Consider the following 27,863-nt stretch of genomic DNA (forward strand, 5'->3'; position numbering starts at 1 on the left):
TCTCAACTATTTGATAGCAATCATGTGTAGGTCTGTCTGATGTTCTCACTTTAACTTTGGATATTTATTGCACCATGGTCTTTAATGGTGGAATTTCGTAGCAATTTTCATTTAAAAATGTAAATTAAAAAAGAAAAGCTGTAAAATAAAGTTTTTCCCATCAGTACAAAAGAAACATGTTGACCAACAGTGTTATTGTCAATTAAAAAAAAACTTCCATTGTTTGCCTTAAAATGAAAGAATGGTTTCATGGTGATAAATAGACTTTTTATTGACCCTAAAATTAAGAATTTGAAACCTACTTGTTACGTTTAAAGCTTCTACTCTACCTATGCTCCTACCAAACACTACGGATAGCTTGCTCAGAAAAACTTACCTGCACTGATGACAGTGCTTCCACAACTTAATGTTTAATTTCCTCACAAGCAAGTAAAATTGGCTAAAAATTTCCTTACAATTTCCTTGCACAGAAATTAAATTTCCTTACAAATTTCCATACAAAATATAGTCGTATAAGCACTAGTACAGTAGCCTACTGTTTGCCAGTATGTGCTGAAAGTCATACTTGGACTTAATTGTCCATGCAGTGCATGTGCTCTCCATTCTGCATCAACGTTTTCCAATTTAGCCACTTCACTTAAAAATGGCAACTTTTCATAAACAGCAGACAATGAAGCTACTTCCAGATTAAATGCAACAGTTGAAGATAAGCATGAAAGAAAACGAAACTCGTTTACACTAGCAAATCTTGTTAAAATTTGCTTCACTGCTATAATTTTGTACCTACATACTGTACGTACACTTTGTCTAATAAAACGAAAGTTTGTGCATTTGTGACATATACGAGCAATGGATCACTGCTTCGCACGTATGCCAATTTCAGAAAATCTCCACACAAATCCCTGATGAATGATTTTACTTCGTCTTCTAGGTTATGTACTATTATAGCAAACTATTATTGAATGTATGGTATACTTCTCTTCTATAAAATAAATCAAAATAGGCTTTGAGTTATATTAAACATTCAAAATGCAAGATTTCCTTACAAATTTCCTTACTTTTCGCATTTCCTCACAAATTTCCTTACAGAACACAACACCCTCCAAATTTCCTCGAAATAAGCAAATTTCCTCACTTGTGGAAACACTGACTGATGATGAAGGTTAACTTCGTGGCGAACCATTTTCATCACTATTTTTGTTTTGTTGAACTCTGAACAAAAAAAGGAGACAGGAGAGTGACGCCTTTTTTCTAACATTGTCTCAAACCTGGGCAAGAGCTCGCGGGCATCAATGTCAGCTCAGAGCAGTGTTTTTATCGTCGGCGGTTATAAAGCAAGGATAACAAGAAAGGACGGATAAAATAACATCTTGTTTTACAGGTTGTTAACACAATACTATTGCTAATTGCGTTTTTAGTTACATTGTATTCATGAGTGCAGTTAGTTCGTACTGAGTTAAACAGTCAGTCGAATTTGCTTCAAAACAAACGAATAAGTTGACAGCAACTTACAAAAATAATGCGGCTGTGGTTACTTGTCGCTGTTTTTCTGACAACCGCTGCAGTTGCAAATGCTCGAAGACATCGAAGTATGAGGCAATCCAGAGAAGGTTAGTTTGTTTTTCAACCATGTTTGCAGTGTTTTAAGCTTACAATAAATGAACTTGTCGTTTGATGCTTCGTTATCGTGACGGATGTCTTGAGTGAATTTGCATCACCATACTTTTTAAAATATGAAGTTGAAGCTCAACACCGACATCATAACAACAACTTTTTGTGCTCGTTTCAACGTTTATGTTTTCCTCGTACCTTTAATGAATTTACAGAACAGTGTGAAGAGTGTTGTTGCTAACAATTGCTTGTCTCTGCATTGATGCAGGATGACACCGTAGATTGGCGTAGTACTTACTCTCGAACAGCGTGTGAAGATTGAAATAATTGTAACTAAACCATTGTTCGAAAATGCTACTGATTGGTGACCTTGTATAATGATCCTAAAGATGTTATTTGTTGGAAAGGAACGCTTTAACTAAGCGAACATCAATGCATCAATTTACTTGTCGAAGCTGCTTAGGCCACGCTTTTACTTAGCCATCAAATCAACCTCTTTTACAGTGATCCAATATCTGTAGACGCTGAATCAAAGTAAAAAATGGCTGAATTGTTAGCTGGGTAAATGTAATGGCTAAAAGTAGCAAAGTCTGCTAATGAGCAACTGAACCCACCGAGTAAGTTCAATGATAGCTAATTTGTTTTTAGCACCACTTTTGCAAAGGTTTGAGCCGTCAAACGCAGAGAGGGCTGATTGTGAGTTATATTCGTATGAGCAAGAGGCTGCTACTATCATACAATGTTGTTTCCCAAAGGCATGTTTGTCAGATCTATTTTCTACGTTGCACTAGCATTGACTGCGTACAGGAATGGTTCATGTGATATTATTTTAATCGTTGATTTACGGTTTTACAATGGTTGCATATTTTACATTCCTGCGATATTGTTTTCACACAAGCTTTCCGAATGCATAACGTTTGCACGACTGTGTTGACTGCATTTTCATATGTTATATTTTTATTTTTGTTTTCTATTAAATATTTCTATTAAAACTATTTTGTTTTCATTAAATATTTTCTACTTATCTTTCTAAAAACTTTATAGCTTTGTTTTTTTGTCTCATTCAAAACAAATCAGAGTCTTCTAAAAATCAAATCACAATTTGTCCAAATTTGAATTAAAAATCATGAAGCCCCCTGCTAAGAGATTTTAATGTTGACCGGTTTTACTCATTGCTGATCAGTTAAACTAAGCGTCCCATTAATTTATTTGGAGCTTAACGTCATAACGTTTTGTTTCACTTTCCAGTGTGTTTGGAATTTGTTGAAACAATGGAGTGGCGTGATTTGGTGATTTAACCGCCAGATTCGTGCATTGTTTCGAACGCTTTGGAAATGAGTAATGCGATTTGTCAAAGCGGATTTCTGGTTGAATGGCTTAAAATTGTGATAGAACTGGAATACGCAATGACCAGAACAAAACTATGTGGGTTTCATAGAAGGCAGTAAACACAGTGTCAAGTCAAAGCAAATTTCACAAAAATAATTTCTATAAAAAAGCTAATTTTAGGTCATTTTTTGACGACAATAACTTTGATAACGAGGTGTGCGCTGTATCGGTATGCGTCTGCTTCTTCCCCAAACAGCAAATCAAATCAGTGTAAAAACGGCTGATTTGCTGTCTGGGTCTGATTCTGTTTTGCGATTTTTTAAAGTATGATTAAAACGGAGTTTTTGTTTGACATTTCGATCGATGTATCTCGCACCATCGATTAAAAGTTTCTCAAGTGCTTGATGCCACCTGAGTTACGCCTCAGTTTCCAAATCTTTGCATTATTGATGTGTGATGCTGGCATCGTTCTTCCAGTAAAAGCTTCAAGTTGGCTGCAAAAGCGGCACAAGTGTGCGTTTTTTATTTCCTCTTGTTTACGCATTTTAAGAAGAAGTGGAACAAGCAATTTGACCGGTTTGCCATCATTGGTTATGCTGCATCTTTTGTACCAATTGCACGTTCTGCTTATGCACATACTTTCCCAATCGATGTTATCACGGGAAAACGACGTTATTTTATCGTTGCATCTTTGTGTACTCTAATGATTTCAGTTTACTTCAAGAAAGTCAATAATTAAAGCATGCTCGTGCTAAATGTATTTTGGATAGCTTTTCTCATCGAACCGTTCAACATAAATTCTTTAGATTTGCGTTACTTTTACACTCTTTTCTAAATACGGTGTTATGTAAGAAGCCTTCGCTTAACAGTTTTCGACCTTTTTTGCAGCACGACCAGCGCAAAGACTTCATGTGGCGTGAATGTTTTTTGTTCAAAATTTCTATTTAACCACATTTTAAAACTTCATTACAAATTTTATCCGTTCAAGTAAAACGACATCTAGGTTAAAAATCATTCTCAGCATTGCAAACCAGTATATCCAAAAAGTTACGCTGACAGATGTCGTTTGGGAGTTATTGTTGCCTGTGATTCAATTACGACTGAAACTTTCTTCAGTGATTGATAGATGCGCTCATCCGGGTGTGTATTGATTTTTGAAGCTACGAGATTGACTGCGGTTCGAATCAAATTCTTTTTTGTTCCACGCAGTTGCTCCTGTGATAGTAAACGGGCCAAAATCACAAACTGGATTAGTCAGGGGCACTATCGCTTTGGTCTGCAACGCAACTGGCAATCCGAGACCTCGCATAGAATGGAAGCGAGGAGAAGACAGGGTAACATTTTATCAACCTTTTTAAACTTCCTGTTACTTTACGCTTGGTTGAATGTGAAACTTACATGTAATGCTTTTGGTTATCCAATAATAGCATAGCTGTGTAATATTTGCATTCTATTCTTGTTTTTATACAGTGCTCGTTGATTTTGAACTCTCATACTGTTGCAATTGCATTAAATATCAGACCACCCGTCAGTTAACTACTGCCTGGTGAATTTAATAGAGACACAAGGCCTTCCATGTCTGGGATAACTTATAAAGGGGGGCAGGCCTTAATAAGTAACCTGTCGTCTACGCTTTTCCGCACTCACAGGCTGCCGCTCCACTCTCCGTCGAACCCCTACCTAAAGAAAGTTTCGATTTTGTTAAGTTATATTTTATAGCGAAGTAACGAAAGCTTGTCTTGGAGACAACGTTCAACTTGTCTTCATACACTTGAACTGTTTTCAAAATGTTAACTTTTTGCTTCAGATTTCTCGTCATCGCTTCGGAGTGAACACCCTTGAGTACAACGGTGGTATTGTGTCGGTGCTGTGGATATCGAGCGCTCGCAAGAAAAAAGACGCCACTCTGTTCACTTGCGAAGCATCCAACCAAGCTGGGAATGTCCAAGCCTCCGCTAAAGTCTCGTTGACTGATGGTATGTTGTGAAGGCAACTTTTTTCATCGTTGTTTTATTGAAAAGGGCTCAAGTGCACTCACTTTTCGACTGTTAATTTGCATCAATATTTTGCTACACGATACTGCTTAAAAATGATGCGAAGGCAAAAAAATAACCACCCCAGCTTCAATTGCATTCTATAGCGATTTTGTTCATTGATGTTCGTCACAATCTTGAAAAAAAAGTTAAGTTCGATTTCAGAGAGTTCTTTCTTAATGATGTCTGTCGATTTGAGCAGGAAAATTTTCGTGATAGTTCATACCCAGCTGACAAAATTTGTCCTTTTTGTACAGTAAAATAAATTACGTTGAATCAATGTAAAAAGAGCTAATTTTGCCAGGTGAGCAACTGAGCATTGAACTTGCTTTCTGTTGTTCGAAACGAATCGTGCTTGTTGGGATTAATCAATCACTCGTTGTGGCGCTTCAATACGCCAAGACAGACACCGTGAAATTTATCAGTTTTTAGACCGCATCCCAGGTCTGGGAATTGCTCAAATCTTTGTTCTGTCTCATCGTTTCGAGCTAAGGAGTATCTTGGTTGATAATTTGTGAGTTTTATAATTTGACATGAGGAAGACAAGAGATTGTTCGAGTCTGCTTGTTTGATTGTCACTTTTTGTTGTTGATTTGTTGGTCTTGAGTGTTATTTTAACATCACTGAAGACCATATTTTTACCTTGTTGTGAACACCCACTATGAAAACTTGTCTACATTTTGCTCCTCTTTGACGTTGAATAGACACAAATGAAAAATGATTGGAAAGTTTGAGCAGTTGCTACAACCCATACAGCAAACCAGTCGCTTTTTTACATTGATTCAATCAATTTAAAACCAACTGATTTGCTGTCTGGGAAGTTTAATTTAATTGTTTCTTGAGACCACAGATTCGAAAGACTCCTGGGATGAAGGACTGTTAACAACCAGCAAAAATCAGTACCTTTTGCATTGCTTCAACATCTGCATGCGTTGAATCAATCTCAACGTAACTAATTTTGTTTGCTGGGATAACTCACTCCCAGGGAGGGCGTGTCGCCAATCAATCTTAATTAACAGTTATTCCACGCCATATTTGCGTCTTTATTATCATTGATAGCTGCTGATTATCGCTTTTCGCAATGGAACGGGATTGCAGTTGCGGCGTTAAAATGACCAAATGCTGCCAGCGCGATAACTTCCAGCACGGCTGCAACAGCCAAATGACACAAGATTACATGGCGGACGACTACTAAGTATAGTCTTGAAATCAATCCGCCGAGTTACTTGCCTGCATGTGACGTAGGTGACATGTCCCAGCAACATGCCCGGCCATTTATCGTTTTTAAAGTACATATGCTGAAGATGAAGAAGTGTGATAAATTGCACGGATACGAACTTGTGAGTCTTACGAGGTTTAAAGATAATTACCTCATTTGGGATTGCGTTGCGGTAGCCAATGCCAGATCGCTGTTTTGTTTAACCGATCATTGGCTGTCTTTCCGTTCAGAAAAGAAATGTTTTGTATGATGCAACTCGTTTTCGCGTTTTTGAAAGCTTTGTTATGACCAAATATCTCAACAAGTTTGAAAATTTTGTACTTTTTTACAAAATCAATGTAACATATGACAACGGAAAAGTTACGTAAGATTGACCAGAACTTTGTGGGTTGTTCCAACGTTTCTTCTATTTTTGATTTGGTTGTTTTGAGGTGAATTTAGCTTTTGTAACGGGTCAAGTATGCTTTAGAGATAATTCCTTTAACCCACTGGAATACAAGTGTTCGCTTCCGTTTAAATGACAAACAATTGACAAGATCGACATGAAGATGGTTGTGTCATGCTCACTGCTCTTTTCCATTCAAATTTCATCAAATCTGCTAAATAGCTTGTTTTGATCAGTGACGTATTCGTCGTTAAGTAATCTTTTTGTGTTTCATGGCGTAAGTCATTCAAGTCACACTCCCTGAGCGTTGCTTATGACAGCATCACATGCTGTATTTTATCATAATAGTTCTTTTAGAAATGTCAATTGTTTAAGAAAATATGGAAATTAGCGGCTTATCAGACCACATGGAACCTAATTTAAAAGTTAGATCATCATTTCTTCGCCGCTGCGCAGTGAACTACTTGATTGCCTGATGTTATCTCTTGTTTAAACTTGAGGCGAGACTTTTCGGACTTGACAAAGACAGCAGCACATAGATCTCGTTTTTTTTGCAAAATATTTCTGTTCGTAAAATCAAGCATCGTCTTTTACCTTTGATTTTGTTGTTTTATAGAATGCAAAGTTTTATTTGCTGACAAAGCGGTTTTTAGAGATATTTTTTACCTTATTTTGTGTATTTGCTTGTCACAAAAGATGACTTTTACCTGGTAATCTTTTAAAATTTTTATAAGCCAAACGCCTGTGACTAATCGCTATCCGTGATGTTTTGAGTGAGGCTATTTTCCCCTAAACTTTTGTAAAAAAAATTGTTGCGAAACTTGACCGTATCAATAATTTATTTCCAATGCCCTGCGACGTGCCTCAGAAACTCGTTTCATGCAAATTTGTAAATGCTTTAATTGCACTTTTAGGTCATGTGCCACATACTTTGCGGTTGAATCGCACTTTGTAGTGCAGAGACTTTGCAGACACGACCAAAGGGTCTTGAGAAGCATCATATCGTGTAAATACAATATATGTTGCGTCTATTTCATGTCTGACAATGCTAGAATCATAGAAAAATGAACAACTTCAGTGAAGTAACCCGAGGTTCGATCGGTTAATGGCAATTTGCTGTTACAGCCGATATACTTGCTTCAAAGCGACATCCACCTTGCTATTATCAGATTAAGGTTGCGCCTTCACTGACTTTAGTGATAGTCATTCATAATGCATGTCTTTTGGATAAGTTTTTCTACCTTTTTCCCTATTTATTACTTTAACTGTTGCACTTTAGTTACTAAACGTGATATCACAGTCATCTGTAGTTTACTAGCAAGTTAGTAACAACATGATTTATTCAGCATGTCGCACACCTTTGGTAACGCTTTATTTCTTACTCTGAAATGACGTTAAATCGACGTAAGTCGGCAATATCCTTTTTACACAATACAGTTATAACGGTTGAAGGATGGCAGTTTTACGATACGTGAAATTACATTGCATTAAACAACTCCGGAATATCGTTTACCATACTTCTTTTTTATGGTTGAACGGCTTGTCGCATTAGCGTGGAAAAGGTGATGCTGTTCAGTATCTGGAACCATCCGTTGTTCAACTGTGTTTGTTTTAGTTTCATAGCCATTTTTTTCACCATCAAAAACTAATTGAAATTTTTAACATTCCATAGCGTCGCTACTTATCCAACCATAAGAAACTTGCTTTCCGTGAGAAGGTATGAAAGAAATGTGAATTTACTAGATGTTTTCATTATTTTATTCTTTTGTACGCGCGCTCGTTATTTGGAAGAATTCCTCAAACTTTTGTGAACCTATGTCATCGAAAATGGGGACAAAGTTATGTCCTGGTGACCTCAACACCAACGTAAGCTTCTAGGCTTGAATTAATTTATTGAACCTTGTTGTTTTTTTTAATTTTTTTCTATGTCAACTTTACTTAGGAGTTAGCCGACTTATTTTATGGTGTTTTTTGTAGTCCGAAAGAGAGAGCCTTGTCTAATTTGTCATTGCAACTATCCTCTTTCAACGGTTTAACTGTTCGATGTATTGTCAGTGACGGTTTTAGACGAGTGGTGACTGAGAATGATTCATTTATCTCAAAGTTTGTTTTCTACCTCCGGAGCGTGGGCCGTACCTGGCTTAACAGCTTTAATTAAACGAATTTAAGCTTGTTGGCGAAAGTGTCACGCTGGCCAATTGCTTCATCTTTTTAACGTTAAAACGATGCAAAAGGGTAAGCAAGTCGGGATTTGGAAGCGATCTGTCACGACCGAGTGACAAAACTTGTCAGATATATGTGTATTTTTGCAATTCGGTTGTTGTGAAACGAATGCTGTGTTTTACTATTGGATTAGTTCTAAACTTTTTGCAAACATCAAGTTGTAAAGCAATTGCAAGAGAATGTCCTGTTCACAAAAGCTGTATTTAAGTCCGGTTTACAGTCTGCTCAGTCTGTAATTTCTTTGTGCAGTCAGGTTATAAAATCGGTAAAGTTGTTCTGCAGTGATGCAATGTTGACAAGTATTGTAAAAATACATTTGACGAAAAGTTCCATTCTTGACGAACATGCCAAAGAATTCAATTCATCATATTAATAATGGGACCATCGAATTGATCAGTTGAATAAGAATCATCGTGAGCTGTAGTTGGATCAACTATTGTTTAACTATTTTGCTACCATATTTTGACAAAAAAAGACATGCTTAATCGTGTTGCAAAATATTATGTAAAACTTGTATTTGGCGTCTGTGCGATATAACTTTGATGTTTTCTTGATGAAGATAATCAGTAAGCAATCACTTACTCACTTCTGTTGGCCGCTTCTTTGCAGAAATGCTGCATTGAGGTTAAGCAGAGAGTGCCTGTAAGCACCTTAAATGCAGGCGCCATGTCATGTAATCAAGGACTGTCGTCTGTGCAAGCCACCCTAGGAAAAGGCCTGGTTTCCATTGACGAAGACATCGGGCAATGGCTAATAGAGGGATGCCCTATTATTTAACGATAACACGAGAGAAGAACTTAAATGTAGCTGTTATTTTAACTTTTATGCTGTTTCAACTTTTCATCAACGAAACAACGAAAGTTGTGACAGCTTAGCTGTCGTAACCAAATGATGAATAGAATTAATTGTTTTTGTATAAACTGCGATGTATGAAAATTAGACTCAATATCGTTCATTACCTGATGAATTAATAGTGACCGAATTCGCTTGTGCATTTCTTGTTATGATTATTGTGAATTTAGATCACCATTGGTTGTAGTTTTCTCCGCATGTTCAATTTCAAAATCTGTAGCGATGCCATGAAGACTCGTACCAAGTTTGTGATGTCTTTTTGGGCGGACTAAATCTTGTCTTGGATTTGAAGGCTGCAAATTGCTGTTTAATTGTGAGAATGTGATCCACTTGTGTGTATGTGTTGTTTGATCATTGCGCGGTTGTTCAAATGTTTAATACCACACCTCGTTTATACAGGGCACCCACTTAAACCTTCTGTTATCTCTGCTACAAGCGCTTTGTACATTTAAGCCTATTGGCGCCATTCCTAGATTAGTATAGTTTAAGAGCTTCTTGATTGTACTTGGAATATGTTGACCCTCATAGATTAACCCACCCCTGGAACTTTTGCATGTATTTAAACTGTAGTTGAGTTGCAGCATTGTCCAGCCACAGATTCCACTGAAAACGCCGTTTTTATTACAAATCAGACATTCTTGGAGTCTGCTTGACCCGCAAAGGTGGAACGCCAGTTTTTTGATCACATTAAGCCAGCGATATGCATTATGCAACTAGTGGGCAGAGTTGCGAGTTACAAGGTAGACATGAGTCACATGTATTCGTGGAAGGAATTCATTATCATACGCACGCTTAAGTCGCTGTAAGTGTTTTAAAATTTCTTACAGGTTTTGTGGTTTCCGAAATTATTATTAAAGTGATAGATTTGTTCTTTTTTTGGGCGTTTGTCCTGCTTAGGTGATCCCAATCTTGAATTTCAATTGACATATTGTATAGCACGATGGTTAGTATTATGATCATAATATTAGTTTAGGTATAATGCCACTGTCCTTGATCATGGTGAAGGTGTTCAACCAAAGATGCTTTGCTTGTCCTGTTGGTTGCTTACCGCCCAACTCTGATGATCTTTTTGGCCAGGGTGGTATCATTGTCTGCTCCGTCGCAAACGATTCACGCACTTTCAGGAGAATTGCGTCTGATCGCGTACTGCCGTCAAAGATCTTTATTGTTGATTTGACCATGTACGGTGTGGCCAAACCAGGGTAGCTTAACTCTAAACCTCCGAACATAACCCGGTGTATCGCATCCTTCTTCTCTCAAGCCATTGTTTACTGTATCATACCAATCCTATCATCTTCGGTCTTCTTGATTTCTATCCTCCAACATCCAACATCATGCTATTCTCAAAATCACAAGCGCCGTTTTTGACAGGTATTGGCTTTGCACGTAGTTAATGGCAGTATTCAGAGTTCAGACTGCTTGTCTCTGGAGACAAAGTTAATTGAAATCTGTTCAATATGCCCATTGTTGTGTCTGATTCTGAATGAGCCATTTTTGTTTTTGTCTTTCTTTCTTAGAGGTGTTGTTGTTTTGTCGTACATGCAGGTCACTGCCAGTTGCACTTAATTTTTTTTATTGTTGTGAAATTCATTCCCTTTAAGCAGAAATATCAAACTTGTTGAAGTTACACTAATAGCAGGTCCTTCATTTCGCACTTTAGTTGCTGAAAATGGCGTCGTTTTTTACTCTTTTTAATGCGATTCCAAATTTTTAATTTGATTGCCATGTTTAACCCTATGACGTCTGGCAACTTATCTCGATCAATAGTTGGACACTAAATGAATCGATCTCTCGAGACATTTAAAGACTGCAAAATATATTTTGCTGCACATTTGGGTATGCATGCGATTGACCTTCATAGTTATTCATTCGGTTTTTTGTTTTCATTATGTAAACGAGCCGCCCCATCTCTGCAATGTAGAATCATAATATGTCTTTGTGGATAGTGTTTATTGCTTCATGTAAACCACAGATACGAACCGTTTGCGGTCATTTTAACGCAACAGCGAAGTTCAAACGAGCTGGCGAATTGTCAGGAGAAATAAACTGGACTCCTATACTACTTTCACTAGCTCACTTCGTTACTTCATATGGCACGGCACCGCACTAATGATCAGATCACCCAGAATTTTCTCAACGTTTCACTCATTTTGTAAAAAGCAGTAAAAGTTCCTTTGGGAGTTGGTAATATATTAATGTAAGCGTTTTCCAAACCTGCCAAACTCTGAACTTGCAGCGCACTGAATCTTTTATTGTTTGTCTTACCACAATCCTATTGGGAACCTTGTTTGCTTCTACATTGTAAATATGAAACCGATTTGAAGATCGCAGTCGTGTACTTTCGTGTACTTTCCTTCCAATCATTTCCCGCTGGGAAGATGAATAGTTTTCTATCTGCAAGAAACTTCCACTCATTCAATTTCCGTTGTTGTTCATTTCAACGTGGTGGGACGTACAGACGACGTAAAGCTGAATCGTTTACTGAGTGGTACTTAGGATGCTGTGCTAATTCAGTTTTTAACAAAAGCTTCTCTACTTGTTTTGAATGGTGGGTTAAACTTGGCGTAATGCTACTCTGGGAAAGGTTGCGACCGCCGAAGTTTTCACTGCATAGAATATGCAGCAGAGAATACACAATTACACAAGCTGCGCTGACAAAAGCTGCTGAGCAAGCTTTCTTTTTTTTTTAATAATGGTAATGCATACCATGAATTGACTTGTTTCCAGCTATAGATCAAGTTCAAACAATGTTGATAACCTATTTTGCTCTTGGTATGCACGATTATTGTAGTAGTAAATATTTTTCTATCTAAGAAAAGCCATTTAACAAGATTAAACTTTTGATTAGATGACTTATCCGAAACTTAATATGACCGATTCGGTAGCATTGTGTAAGAACAGCGTGAATCACAACCATTTTGCTCCATTTTCAAGCAAAAAAAGAGACAACGTCCCAGCGATTGTTGTTTTTTCTCCTTAGTCGAAATGCCCGTTGATATGTCAATGCTACATAAATATCTATTTGATGTGGCAACACTTCAAAGCGGTCCACGACTAAGTATTAGGTTACAGTTTAGCAGCTAACAATTTCTGGACCGATTTATTCTGACGCTCTCTCAAACTCGTCTGCGTTGGACAGACGCGCAGCTTGTTGGGTTGTTCTTGGTATTGCTCTATCGGGGAACAATCACTTCCTCTATTTCAATCGTGTTTTAAACGTGTTCCTGTATTGTGACTACACTGTTACTTCTGTCGGTCGGTCATCCGTCGCTTTCCCCATCTTTCAATATCTTAATTATATTGAAGGTTGAATGTTTGTTGTTAAAAAAATTAGAAGAATTGGTTTATATTTTTGTTTTTAATAGCATAGCTTAAAATTCCAGATTCCAAATTTGTAGCGTTTTACCGTGGCAAGTCAGTATGGCGAATCAGCGTTCACATATATATAAGCAAAGCATGGCATCGTGTGACCATGTTCAAATGCAGTTGGTCGAGTTTGTGTAATTGTTTCTTTTGTGTAATTGTTCCATTCATACGTTTTTATTGAAGAAGCGTTTTATGAGCTGCATTATGTTTTTTTCGGCTGGTTGTCTATGCTTCTTATAAAATAAATGTGCTTATTTTTTTAAAAATTATTGTCTTTGTTTAATTAATTGACTATAGTATAGGCTGTAGTGGGCGTTGTGCATTTTTATCATATCACAAATTTGCTCATTAATATTGGAATGTTAAATCGACTTAGAATCAGCGAAACCTGCAAGTGGTCAATATATGTCGATCCAGTAGCCAATTTTGTAATGCATTGTCTCCACTCGTTGACTCATACACTTATTCCCAGATAGCAAAATCTGTAAATTTTACATTAATTCAACGTTTGTAGACGTTTGCATCGTCTGCAGAGGTTGAATCCATGTAAAAAATGACAGATTTTGCTGTTGGGGTTATATATTGTCCATCTTGTCCAACTTTTTCTGTTTGATTGATCGCTGTGTCAAGTCGTTTGTCTTTTATTGCTACTCCGCGATCAGAGTTTCCCAGATGATTGACAACATTGCTTAGCAATTCCAATAAGTCAAATATCGCAAGAAACATTTCTTGGTTTTTTAACTTTTTTTTAAATGTGTTTAAAGCGAATACGAAACGTATTTGAAATGTAAATAGTGTATTGAAGAATGGTCTAAGCAGGTGTACCCATGAAAGGTGTTCCAGTTTACATTAGGGTAGTTTTGTTTTTGTTTTAATGTTTAATGAGGTTGAATCAATACAAGAAGTGGCTTTTGCGAAACGAAAAAGGTGTTTCCACACCTGTGTTTGCCGTAAACATTTCAGATTGATTTATGCTTGCACTAGACTTGTAATAAGCGCCGAGGATATCTGGCTCGTTTGGCAAACACGTCATTGAAACTTTTACTTTGTGTTCGTATTCCTGATCTCCGATCGGTTGTGGGACTGAGCACTGAGCAGGCGGTAGTGCGGTACACTGTTGTTGCATCTGTCCAGAGTAATGCTTAAATACGTACTTTAGCAAGACACTTCTCATGACATGCGCAAAAGTTGACACGACTCACTGTAATCTAAATCTTCACCACCTTGTACAAAAGTGGACTCAATTACGAAACTAATAAAGAATTCAATATTAATACATGCATATTTCATACGTAATGATCCATAGCTGTTGATTGAATGTTAAAAATAACTCATGAGAGATTGTGTATGCATCGCCATCTTCATCACTACAGTTACGTTACGTAGATATTGTAGCGACGCTGGCCAAGTGGTACATAAAATAAACTCATGTCAACTGCAACAGTTTGTTTTCAAGCAAGTAGCCATCGCATTCCATAGCATTGCTCTTTCAGTCTGATGTCGTTTTGTCTCTTGTCTAGCACTCTCAGTTAAGTTGAAGTGCAGTGTTTTCTATCCTAAGTCTTGTTGAGATTCCAATCAACATACGAAGCAAAACCTCTTGATATCACTGCGTCACGGAACAATACATATTTCAGAACTTGGCCATACTATTTACTGATGGAAATTTTAAATAAAATCGCCGTATGAAATTGTACAACATGAACAGGATTTTTTTTAAATGTGTTAGGATCTTACGTTTTCTGTTTGTTTGGGATTGATTTGAAATACACTAAACGACAGAATGTGCTATCTCGAATGATCGTTTTATTGTGTTGCTACTGTAGAGCCCAGACAGTAAATCAACCGCTTTTTACATTGATTCAACGTCTACAATATAAAAATGATTGATTTGCTATCTGGGAAGTCCTCCTACCACTGCAGAACTCAAGCCTCGGAACTCGGGAAGCACTTCTCTCATACTCCGTGACGTCGCGACTAAATTTAACTTATCAACTACTACTTCATTTTTATGATAACTTTGTTTGTACAGCAGTGATGACGTCACACCGCGAAGTGTTTGCGTCTGATTTCATGCCTGCTGGCTGCGCAACCCCTTGTACTGTAGTTTGCGATAACTCTACCGGTAAACTGTAGGTTCAGTGTGCTTTTTTCCACTGTTAGGGCAAGCTTTTTTTTTGCGAAATTAGTTGCTGTTAGCATTAGCCTCTGCATGGATTTGAAAGATCTGCTCTATTCCGGAGATTTGTCAGAAATGGCATTTTGTTTGGCGAAGCATACACAAATGCTACTTTAATCTCCGTAATCCGTTACCATAAACACCAATGCAGGTCGCCCTCGCCCATCTACTGCGGTTTCCACACTTGAAACGACTGATGTTCTCTTCACGCTGTAACTTTCTTTGTTTTTTTCGTCTTATTTTAGTTTCGATCTTCTCTCAAATTTCTATTTACTGCGATAAATCAAGCCTCGGGAGCAAGAAAGTTTTAGCTTTTTGAGCGGCTAATGTGATCAGCGTGTTTAACATTGCTGCTGGAACATTAGCGTCAAAACCAACTTCGCCACTCAAAATTGTTTTTCTTGATTAACGTTGCTTTGCAGTGAATCAATGGAAAATTAATCTTTTCTTCACGTAGGCTCAGCTCTGTATTTGAACGACACCAGCACGGAGTTATGTAAATTTTCGTGAGATAGTTACACCCAAGCATTTTGCCCTGATGAGTCAGGCATTAACTCTAATCTGTTTCACGTTTTTGCCTTTTTGCTGTCTAAACTAAAATGATCTGCAGTCAAATCCTACGCTCTCCAGTCGAAGGTGAACACTATGTCAAATTGTTATTTTATGGTTGGCAATAGTGGAAAAGCCATTGCCGTTATATTACTGGTATTTCGAATTCCTGCAGTCGTGCCTAACCCTCTTCTTTTGTCGATATCTTTTCAAATTTGTTGGTAATAATCAAATTCAGACTCTTACAATCTTTAGCAACTCAGTTATAATGACATATGTTAGGTAGGCTACGTTTTTCAGTTGCATGTCATCACAAATTTAATGTGATTGGTACGGCGTGAAGTCTTTTTAGCGCTTTGAAACAACAGAATAGGTTACGCAACGCAAAAAGATGTTTTTCTTATTCGAGATTGTAGTGGGGGTAGACGCTTGCAAAGTTGACTTTTTAACGTTCATTCTGGCCTTTCCACTTTTCTCTAGTCTATCCCCTGATGTTTCTGATTAAGCATGTCATTGTTTGTTGCAACAATCGTTTGTTGCAACATGGTCGCATATATTTCTGTAGTCCAGGTCAACAGGTGTACATTTGTACAATTGTTGTAGTGTGCGTTTTTTTTGTTTTTCTGAATTGCGGAATTATTTTTATAAATGTCGTAACTGTCTGTCAATGTGTACTATAGATTTATCAGTTCACATCTATCGTTGAAAACTATTAGAACGTTACCACGGCTTTTCCCAATCCGCTTTCTAACAGTTTTGTAAAAAACTCAAAAGCGAAGAAAACATGATAAGTTTTGTCATGGTGATTGTTGTCAGAGGATAATAATATTATTCGATGATGTTGCTGGTTGCTTCATCTCAATGGATATTTCATGTCGTTTCCACCGCAAAGACGAAAATTTCTTGACGCTATCAGTTTGAACGTTGATAAAATTGTTTGTTTTTCATTGTCCCACTTACGAGCTAATTTGTTTACGCTGATCGGTTGGGTTATCTCGTTGCTGTAGCGTTTGCGCATTTTCGCGGAGTTCACTCATTATTTGCAGCCGAGAGTCTAGTGAGGCTAAAGTGTGTTTGCTCTGTTCCTGTTAATACTTATAAATACATTAATTCCTGGTTGTATTATCCCCTTTTTTATCAGCATACCATGCTTTGTGTAGTGTGCTGATGTAGCTGGTATCTCTAGGCTTTGAACAAGTTTCAGTGCCTTTGTTTATGGCCATCATCACTATGACATTTTTTGTTTGGTCATGCTTCAGAATTATTTAGTGTTTTTTGAATGAGATTTTTCGAATATCTGGTGATTTATATGCTTCTACATTCTTTTCAAATTATTCCCAATAGAGATTATATTTGATCCTCTTGTTCCGTGTGCGCATAATGCGACCGGTCAAGTGGGCGTGAAATGATTGAAATGTAGACTAGAATGCCGCTATCTTGCCTTAGCATTTCCTCATATAATAAAATCATTTTGTGTCATTTTCTCAATGCGTTGGCGCAGGTGATAGCTCATTTAAAATGCCATAAAAAGGTAGTCGGGTCGGATTGATATTTTGTCACAGTACATCTTCATTGTATTAAGTTGGATTAAGATTTTCAGAAGTTTCATTCGGAGTGTTATACTTCACGCTTAAAATCACGCTCATGCGTGTGCTTTACAAGTGATCGTCATGATTTCCAGATGTTCGATTTGTGTACATTTTTGTCGCTTACATGCTGGCTGCTTCGAGTTAATTAGTCTTCATCAGACGGAGTCTGGAGCGATAGAAAATCGAAGTTGTTTTGTAGTACTTGGTCTTTGACTCGGCTGGAACGGTGTGCATGTAATGCAGTGTCTAGAACTCGAGATACTTATGAGTTTGTCGCACACGTCTTCATCTCATCTCTTCGCTGCTGTTATTAGGGGACTATTTTAGGATGTCATAGACCTTAATTCTATGGCATCGATCAAAATATTCACACGAGTGTGAGAATGTTTTTTTAGTTTTTAAAGCTGCTCTTTTTCATTGCTTCAGCGTCAGCATAAGTCGAATGAGCGCAAGGCATCTCAATTCGTTTAGATTTGTTACAATCAGCTTTTGAGGTCGGAGTCAGCTGAAGCAATGTTAATGGTAATTGAAACCTCATTTTACTTTCTTGGCAACAAGGCACGCGAGCCGCAAGATTTTGTTATCAAATGCTTTTCAAACTTCCAGTCACGATACCTCATCATGTATTACCTGCTGCTATTTTCTTGACATCTCACATGACCTTTTTCGATCAACCGAGAAGCGGTTATCAACAGCTTTCTCTGCATAGACCACCATGGAGAATGTGGTGTATTTTTAGGCAGAATAATACGCCAAATTCATGCCAAGTTTGTACTGTGTTAGTGATACGTGTCCCAATCAGTTTCATTCTCCCATGACCATCGTTCGCGTGATAACAACAAAGAAGATTGAAAAGCGTGTAATTATTTCTATTCAACCGTCCAAAGTATTGTCTTTTGTTTTATTTCATAAACTATACGTTTTGTAAACTTTATTGTGTCGAGCTTCGTTAATCTTCCTGGTTGTATTCCCTTAATGAGGAATAATCTCACGCTTCACACACTTCTGCACTCTGCAGTCTACAAATTTGTTATTCGTGCTCAAATCCACGTTATAGGACGTTTGACTAGCGCAATTTGTGGTAAACGGCCTCTGCACGCTTAATTGGGCTGCATCACTGGCATGCATTGCAATGGGAAGAAGGTGCGGGTGATGCCACTGAATTTTGCTAGCGCAGCCGAAGTCGTTCTGATGTTTTTGCGACATTTTTGCTTAACACGCTATGAGCTAGTTATTCAATTGCATTCAACACGGAATTTCAGTGAAGACGCTATCCCAATCTCGTTCAATGTTTTCATGGTAGACGTTAGTAAAACAGGCAGATTCATTTTTTCACTGGATAGGCTTGCATTATTGCATAAACATACTTGCGTAAAAAAAAAAAAATCGAATGAGTGCAGTTGAGACTTGAGTATTGCGTTTTTTGAGCCTGGATTAACCATATTTTGCTGTTAAGTTTACATTTGTCCAAGTCCTATTGTTCTTTTTGCACTACCCAATGTGTCAAACATCATTTTTTCGTCAAGATACATTTTCTTTATCAAGATATTACAAGGTATCCTTTTTCAGAAAACGAAAAACCGTCCGGCTATCCCCACATTGACATCCATCCCACTGTGAAGACGGTGGAACGGACGCGGCCAGTTTCCATGGAATGTGTCGTCAGTGGAACTCCCAAACCAAGAGTTCGGTGGTACAAGGACTTTCTTCCTCTTAATGTAAATGGGTCCAGAATCACTATGGAATCAACAGGTTCGTTTCTCGCCATCATACGTTTTTTACGTATGTTTTTTTACGTTTTAGTATAAGTTATTAGAAGAAGACGTTCTCCGGCAAAACGTGGCCAACTAACTTTCTTGCTTTTTTACGTTGATTTTAATTGACAACTTTTGCTGGCTCGGAAACAAATTCAGTGAGTGAGAATCCTAAGCGTCACACCAAACGTTTAAATGATTTAACAACGGTAACTTTGCTGGTTAGGACTTTGTTGCAAGGCATAGACTTACTTGTGCTTCAAGGTACAGCAATGACATCGTAATTATGAAAACATTTCAATTTAAAAATGACCTTCGCACCTTACAAAGCCAGTACACGTGCAGGATCTCATGAGTCGGTTTTGCATTTCTATTTTATTAATGTTTAATTTTTGCTTTTTTTTATGTCGTCATATTAACCGCGGCCGAACCTATGTGTTTTGTTTATCTCATGCCCAGTTACTGCCACACAGCAGATGCTTGGCAACTGCTGCTAAAATCTACATTTCACTTACCAGAAGCGCACGATTTCTGTTGCTTACCTAGCAGTTTATTACTCAGACCCAGCCAGAAAAAATTGTCCTTTTAGCACTGATTCAACGTGTGCAGACGTTATTTGTGCAATATCCTTTTCCATGGCCTGCAGACGTTAAATCGATGCAAAAACAACCAATTTTGGTAGCAGAGAATGCAGTGTTTTGCACTTTTTTCCTGTGTCTAGTCGATGTAAACCAACGTTGTAGTTGTGTGCTGCTACGAACTCGATGGGTTAATGCGCCGATGTCTCATCACATTGCAAGATTTCCAAATGTGGTCTTGCGAGTTCATATTGAGGTTGTGTTTGTTCACGCTATCTTCTTCGTTTTGCATTTTTGCAGTTCGTTGCCTCATTTTCGCTTACGTCTTATGATTTAATTTTGATTCTGCCAAAACACCTGGCATCATCTATTGCTCAATTTAAGTTTGCAATCGAAGATCTGCGTATCAGCTCGGTCAAGTGGGGTCGCTGCTACGGTCTGCTGAGTAAATTTTTCCTGATAAAAATTTTTTAAATTAAATTTACTGAACCTTGTGTTTGTGGAGTGTGTGGATTTCGCTTTATAGCAACAAAACGAGGAAGCATTTGTAAGCTATCGTACATTCTCGAAAGCTCGAAAAATAACTCTTTTTCCTATAATTTTATTTTTTTCAACAAAAACTTTACGTGGCGTATCTTTTCTTCAAGCATATCCAGGAATGTTAACTAAGGTAACCTGTCCTGACGCATCTATATCTTACACGACTTAAATATCGCATTTCAGACAAAAGTCGTGTTTCTGTCTGAAAATTTAAGAGCCGCCATGTTAATAAACTTCTTGTCAAAGACATGCTTTTAACACATCCAATATATCATTGATCATTCGTGTTTGAACATGTCATATCATTGTTTGTTATCAAAGTGGCGCGATGACAGCGAAACACGTTTTTCAGTGGAATAAAAAAATTGAAGAAATCTGAAGAAAAAATCAACAATATTTGACAGTTTTGTGATTTGATTTTGGAATTTCTTCTAAATTAAGAAATAAAAGTATTGATTTTTTTATTGTTATTCTAATTGCACTACCTTGTGTTAATTTAAGCAATGTCTAAAAATAGACCATATGCGTTTTACTTAAACATTGACTTGTGCAAATGACATACCGTACGGCAACAGTATCAAACTGCACTAAACTTTGTGCAGTAGTTTAACTTGTGAATGTTTATTTCTCTCGTTTGAACTGTTCACAATCGTGACGAGACTTCGCTGATCTGTTATCATGGTTGTGACAGCAGCAATTTTGAACGCTTGTCAATCTTCCACGAGAGAACAGTATGCGTCGTTATTCCTCAGTTGTTGGTTAATATTTTCCTGACTAAGTCCGTAAACAAGGGAGCCAATGCCAGTTGCCAATGCTTTCTCATTGTGTTTCAGCAAATGCACATTTATGATATCAAATCGACGTTAAGTCACATAAAAAGGAGATTAATAGTTGTGCAAATAATGCGCTAATTTTACTCAGTCAGAGAAACTTTCTGCAGCAACAAACGAACTCAATGAAAGAATACACAAGGGCCCGTTAACCGAATTTTGAGATTCAACCCAGCTGTCGTTTCTCCACGGTCTGCTTTCCAACTTGTATAAATCAGCGTGGATTTAATCTAATTTCACTGTTGCGTTTTTCAGATTTCCAGCTATTAATCGGTCGAAAACGCCACGATCGATATATATTTTTTTTACCTGCTATTGATTTCTTTGATATCTTTTTTTCTCTGAAACAATTTATCTTGGGATGATTGAACGCTGACTAATTTGATCGATTGCGCGCAATCTGTGACTGTGCTTGTCAGAAGTGCTCACTCACAAACTCTCACCACGAATGCCTTGAATACTTTTTTCAAAAATTAACTCACCTGTGTATAATTCTTGCAAAGTCGTTTTTTTGGTGGCATCTCAACTTGCCACTTTCAGTCGCTTGAATTTTGCCAATCATCTTGATGTGTTAATTTCACATGGGTATTACCATTTAAACGTTGAAACAATAAGAAATACGATTTTTTCAATGTTTGCATGAGTGACAACGTCTAACATGCTTTTCTCAGTGTCTTCGTGAATCTATTTTGCCAGATTTTCAGCCGTGATCAGCAACTATGTGATTATAAAAAATCACAGTCAGTTTTGTGAACGTGACAACTTACCATTTTTGCATCTACGCTGAAGAAAGTTTAGAATTTAGGTGACTGAATCCAAGCTTATATTTTTTAGTGAAATAACCCCAATCAGTATACCAAATAATTTAGAATCCAGTCTGAAATGAAGGTTTGAAAGTGAAACTAAGTCCATTTACAGGCAAACAAGTAATTGATGCAGTCTACAGTCGATAAGAGGATTGTTTACATACAGATCTTTTTGTCCAGTCGCCTTCTTTGCTTGGGAAACCGTCGGCTATCCATTCCAGCAAGCACGGGCAGCCATTCTTGTGTTTATTCAATGTTGTGGCTGATTGACTCATGTTTACATCTGTGACGGTTGTCGGTTTTAACTAGGTGAAATAACGCGGACAATACAGTTTGTGTTTCCATGGAAATTTTACCACTTTTCAGTTGAAACAAAACTGTGGTGACAGATCTTTGTTTTTACCCCAACGACTCACCCGCTTTGAACACTTGTAGTTGGGTCATCTCCTGTTGCGGTGTGACTGCGTTTAAGTTTATTTTCAATACACCTTAAGTGCCTAAAAAAGCCAGCATTTTCTCTTTAAAACCTTGCTGCTTACTGGTCCTTTTGTCTGCCACCAATATCTAGCAACACAGAAAGACTGCGAGACAAGCTGTGGCTTCAGTTTTACTCGTCTGTTTCCTCGATATATTCTCATCACCATCATGTTGCCTCAACTTGCTTGCAAATCAGTCCTTTTTTGCATTGACTCAACGTTTGCTACCGTTAAATTAAAGTTAAAATAGACTGATTTTTTTGTCTGGGTACCTGAATGCCTGAACTCTACGAGTGATGTGATGACACTGTTTTTCAACTGAAGCTCTGCTCAGAGTTGAGGAATCCAAGAAGTTGCTGATCCGTCAAGCAGTCAAAGAAATATCGCAGTAAATGATTCCTCTTCGTTAGTATTACACTCCCGACTAAGGAGTGGTGTTGGTAGAAACTGCCACAGATTGGTCATTAGTTTTGAAGATGATGAGATCATTTTTTATCTTTCTGGCCTACCTTTTACACACTTTGGCCAGTTATAACGTCGTAAAATGATTTTAAACTTTGTGGCGTTTCAGAAAATATTTACAAATCTCACAGCACGAGAATCTTTTTAATACTTTCTATTAATTTCTATGTTGTTGTTCACAAGAACTCATCTCTTAAATGGTCTTGCTTTTTGCGCTATTCTGAAACTTGGTTATTATTTTGATGTATCAGCTGTGGCCATCGCAAAAAGAACCACTACATCTTCATTTCGTTTTAATAGACTTGACAAAAATAATTTGCTAGTGATGCCCGATTTGTCACTGGACTGTACCAGAAAACACCGTGAAATATGGCCTGTAAATTTCTGTTATTCAATTAGGCGTTTAAACTGCTTAGGACGTGTCTTTGTTCATGAGTCCGTCAGACAAGCTCTTAGTTTTAGATCCTTTTTCTCGTTCTTTTCGTCGTTGCTTGTCGACAGAAAAATAGACCGAATTTCCTGATGTTCAAGACACGCCTTATATGGTAATATGAGTTATCGCCTGAAACGCGAGCTTTGCCGCATTATTATTGTATTTAGGTTTCCCGAAATTCTTTAGATTACAGTTTTAAAAGTGAAATTTCTTGAAAGATTCTTTAAGTTCATCGATGAAGTGAAATTTTATCAACTATTAGAAACTATCTCCATAATATCTCCGCCCTCTGTTTTTATTTTGTGAACTGTTGTTTTCACTTCAATAATAATTCACAGTTTCATCTGTAAAAGTGTGTAGTAAGATTCACTTTGCCCTTGGAATTGTTTGTTTTAATTATCAAAACTTAGGTTTCCCTGTGAGGTTAAACATGATGAAATCCTACTCCCTCATCTCTAAGAAAAACTTTACCAGTAAAAAAAAACTACTTTTTTATTTAGTTTCATTTTCAGTTACAACATGTCTTGTTATTTTTGGATGTAAAAGTTTAGAGCTAATGCAGTTTAATGTGATCCTTGTGCACGGTAATTGAATTTCAAGGTCTGGCACACGAATAAGTGGTGGGAGCCAACACACCCGTTTTGCTGTGAAATATAGAAACACTTGCTGCTTGCAAGATGTTTTAATTACTTGTAATTTGTTTTTCCCACGCTATTTGTTTCAAGCAGTGTTTGCCAAGAACAGAAGACAAACTTGATTTTATTCAATGTTTTATGACAAATAGTTTGTAGCCAAGTGTTCTGACATCTACTCCTGAACGATTACTTTTTGAAACTTTTACATTTTGAATTGTTTATCAGAAACTTAGAGGTTGTGACTTGAGAACCAGAATAAGAAGTCCACTCGAGAGAAAGTAATTGTTACGAGTGGCTATCAGCCAGTTTAATACTCAAGCGTTTCCTTTTTATGGCTTTGCAGCCATAAATCGCGTTTTTAAAAGCAATGTAATGAATTTAAATTGCTGGATTGATGAGTGCTTTCGAATGGCTTGCCTGGTTTTGGCTTGCCATGTCTGCCTCATGACTGTGGGGAGTCTCTCACTTCAATTGTGAACTCAGTCGCCTCACGTCAAAGCGATGTGAAAAAGCGCAACCTTTATAAACCGAAAAGTTTTGAAAGCGTTTTTCTCAGTTTCCAAATAAATCGATAGTAAATCACGTCAGTTTCACTCAAATTGAACTCGCAACAAGTAAAATCGAATGATTTGTCTGTTTCCAGTCAGCAAATCTTTGTTTTGGCGTTGATTCAACGCCTGCAGACTTTGAACCTATGTTGAAAAACATTAATTTGCTGGTTTGTTCAGTGTCACTCATAGAGCAATTAACAATTGTTTGCTTTCTGGAGGTTACGTCATTGTAAATGACTCATTTGGTGGCTTGTGATTGGTTGACAAAGGAGAGCTTATGGCATTTACTTTTTACGATTGAGTTATTACTTTGTATCTCTATTATTATCAGCCTTGTGCTGAGGCTAAACAAGCTTCAATTATTTGACTCAGCAGTTGTGTAAGCAATGTCGTAATTCGGATCGTAGCCAGCCTCAATATTTGATTACGTCAAGGAACTAACTGAAAAGAAATAGGCGTTTCTATGACAACGCAATAAATTAGCGAACTCTGTTCAGTAGTATCATCACATCATGGGAGTTGACGCCAGTGGGATAATATCGTCGGTTAAAGTAATGAAAAGATTTGTAGGATTCGTTTGTCATTCGTAAAACCTCCAATGACTTCAGACTCGTTGTCATTGTGGCTTGTCAGGAGTGATCAAATTATCTTTTTGAAAGCAGGGCCACGTGTTGGCGGATTGTGTCAGGGGTCTCGTAAACAGATTGCACCTTTTGTAACGCAAAATGATTCAAGTCAGTCCACGGAAGATGTTTTGTGCTCTTTCTCACGCTCATCGACTTCCAGAGCGCCAACATTGAGCAGGCAAACCAACATTTTAGATCACTCATGTTTTTCCAAACGAAAGCATACAGATGTTTTGACAATGTACACAAAATTGACCTTGCTAAATGCTAACACCCTTGTCAGACGAACAACCTGCGTGCCGCGTACTGTACATGTTTATTGTTAACCATTTTGTCAAATTTGCTGCTGTTAATAACTACAGTGCCTTTGCATGGGAATACTTTTTTTTGTTGTTGCAAAATCGGAACATTCAGTAACCAGACCTAATAAAATCGAAGCAGCTTTGTTATAGCAATTTATCTCTTACAGTTCATGTGAAAACAAAGTGTTTGAAGTCATTCAGCTTTTTAATTTTTAGCATTTACACCTTAGAGTCTTCGCCTGATAGCACAGCTTACTATTGATTGGAATAATTTATAAATCTATGATACAATGTATCGACAGGATATGTCAAATCGGCTGGACTGTCCTCAATGCCTCTGAAATACCGACAGGACGTTTTAATATTGTAATAAGAAATGACATCGGCGTCATTCTCAATTTAACCTTCCAAGCCCTTATCATTGATATGATCGAGTGTTATTATATTTTTATTTTTTTCGGCTCCTTGAACGGCTCTTCACGCCAAAACAGGTTTTGATTTTTGGAAATTTGTTTTCGACAGGGTCTCTTAACATTCTTAAAAGCAATGATTCTGACCAAGGCAAGTACCATTGTGCCGCTGAAAACCATTATGGAGTGATATTTTCCGAGGGAGTGCACATCTATGTCCGAGGTGAGTTTGATCTCTCGCCCACTTGACTTTCTTATACAATCTTTTGAAGCTGCCGCGAGTGTTTGCATTTAGACTTCTACCCAGCCAGATAGAAACTTGTCGTTTTACATCGTTTCAACGTCTAACGACGTTGAAGCGACGCAGCAAGCAACTTGTTCTGATTTGGCACTTTCTCGATCTCATTTTGAACTTGCTTTTGAGTTCCATGGTGTATCTGGATGCAACTAGCGGGATCGACGCATATTTTATCGGCTCAATATCATTAAGACATCAATGGGAAAAAGTACAAACATCTGACCGGGAGATTCAAACACCTACGCATCACGAACGTGGCCTCCGATTCTGCTTTCTTTGGATTAATTGTGATGGTTATCAAACTTCAATGTTTGTAAGACCGCATTGGCTGACCTGCAGTATAAGCAAGCAATGACACATGCTAAGCTATTTTAGGTTTCCAATCGTGAAGATTATTTCAGCCAATGTTTTAAGAATTGAATGCACCAATAATGGATGATTCACCGATTAAGCAAATCTGTTGATTTAGGCTAGTAATTTATATTGTGGACTACTTTTTTTCTTATGTACCAGCTGTAAGCCGCTGGTTAAAATCGCTGATTACTGACCACAAACGAACTTTGCGCAAACTGATTCTCCATTATTGGGATGGTTTGCTTTATCGGCCGCTTAAACAACCAGCTATTAGTGGATCCAACGCTAAAAAGTGGTTGCTTATTGTAATGTTGCAAAACCTTTGCTGCCTGGGTAGCTGAGTGCGAGAGTATTGGATTGTGAGTAGATATAGTTATATGACTAATTCTGTCCTTCTCTTGCTTGTAAGCAGTCAGGCCTCCACCAGAAGGTATGCTCCAAAGAGAATTTGAAGCCAATCGGCAGACAACGTTAATTTACGTAGAATCAACTTTGTTTAGATTTACGCATGTGCGTTATTTGCCGATTGGTGACAAACTCTGACGTTGTTCGTCGAAAAGCAAAGCAGCCAGTCTATTTGCTTTTTTATTTTTCTGTCTAAGATTGTATTGAAATTCCAACTTACTGTCACCATTGTGTATATCGGTGCGGAATTGATGCTGAGTTTAATGTTCAATTTTTATTTAATTTTTTATAAAACACAGAATGAAAGTTTTTCAATTGTCTGCGCCATTTCCTCGCTTCAATGAGTGTGCCATCATGCGAATAAATTAGTAATTTATTCAGGCAATGCTTGGTTAATTTTCTGACATACGTTGTTTGTGCATGATAATTCAAACACAAACGGCCTATTGCAGAGATTTGACTTGCTTCCGTTTTAAGGTTGAACTTGACGTTTCACACCTTTTGATGGATCATGGTCCTATGTTAGCTTAATGTTTATTCATATATATATACAGATATATATGACGACGAAAAGATTTAGTTGTTGTTCTGTACTTACTTTTTTTAGAATTTGAAAATGATTTAACAAAACCATCTTTTTTGTAACTAAGTGTACGGTTCCTGACCAGTTGCGCTGCAGACGAGCCCAAGGTCCTAGTCCAAACTTTTAGCATTATTCTGAATCATGCCTGTCTGAATATATAACTTGTATAGAATACGTAAGGTTGCTTGCCCATGTCTGCTACCCTACCCTAAAACTACCCTAAACTACTTTCCTAGTTTTTATATTCATCAGTTTTGATTTCATTCAGGGAGAAACTTTACCGTACTTAAAAATTCTCTCTCAATTATGACCATTTCAATATTTTTAGTTGCATTCAAATTCAATTTAAATTATTTGATCTTAAATATCATTTACTAACCTTTTTCCTAAAACATACGCTCATTTTCATGCAGTTAATTGTTTTTACCGGTTTGTTTAACATTACGAGCAAGTCTGAACTTTCTCCAAAAAAAAAAGATGTTTTA

At 37.4% G+C, this 27,863-nt stretch overlaps 1 protein-coding gene across 2 annotated transcripts in view; it reads left to right on the forward strand.

Moving 5' to 3' along the window:
• The first annotated feature begins 1,395 nt into the window (after positions 1-1,395).
• LOC145778019 (receptor-type tyrosine-protein phosphatase F-like) overlaps positions 1,396-27,863 on the forward strand; it is a 45,511-nt gene continuing 19,043 nt past the window's right edge. For both annotated transcript variants that reach the window (XM_082589405.1, XM_082589406.1), the window contains exons 1-5: positions 1,396-1,610; positions 4,150-4,274; positions 4,748-4,916; positions 18,905-19,087; positions 25,851-25,961. In XM_082589405.1, the coding sequence (XP_082445531.1) occupies positions 1,520-1,610; positions 4,150-4,274; positions 4,748-4,916; positions 18,905-19,087; positions 25,851-25,961 (679 nt within the window). In that variant the 5' untranslated portion in view covers positions 1,396-1,519. The remainder of the gene's footprint in view (positions 1,611-4,149; positions 4,275-4,747; positions 4,917-18,904; positions 19,088-25,850; positions 25,962-27,863) is intronic.

The sequence above is a fragment of the Aplidium turbinatum genome, chromosome 10, assembly GCF_918807975.1.
Source record: "Aplidium turbinatum chromosome 10, kaAplTurb1.1, whole genome shotgun sequence".
NCBI lineage: Eukaryota > Metazoa > Chordata > Ascidiacea > Aplousobranchia > Polyclinidae > Aplidium > Aplidium turbinatum.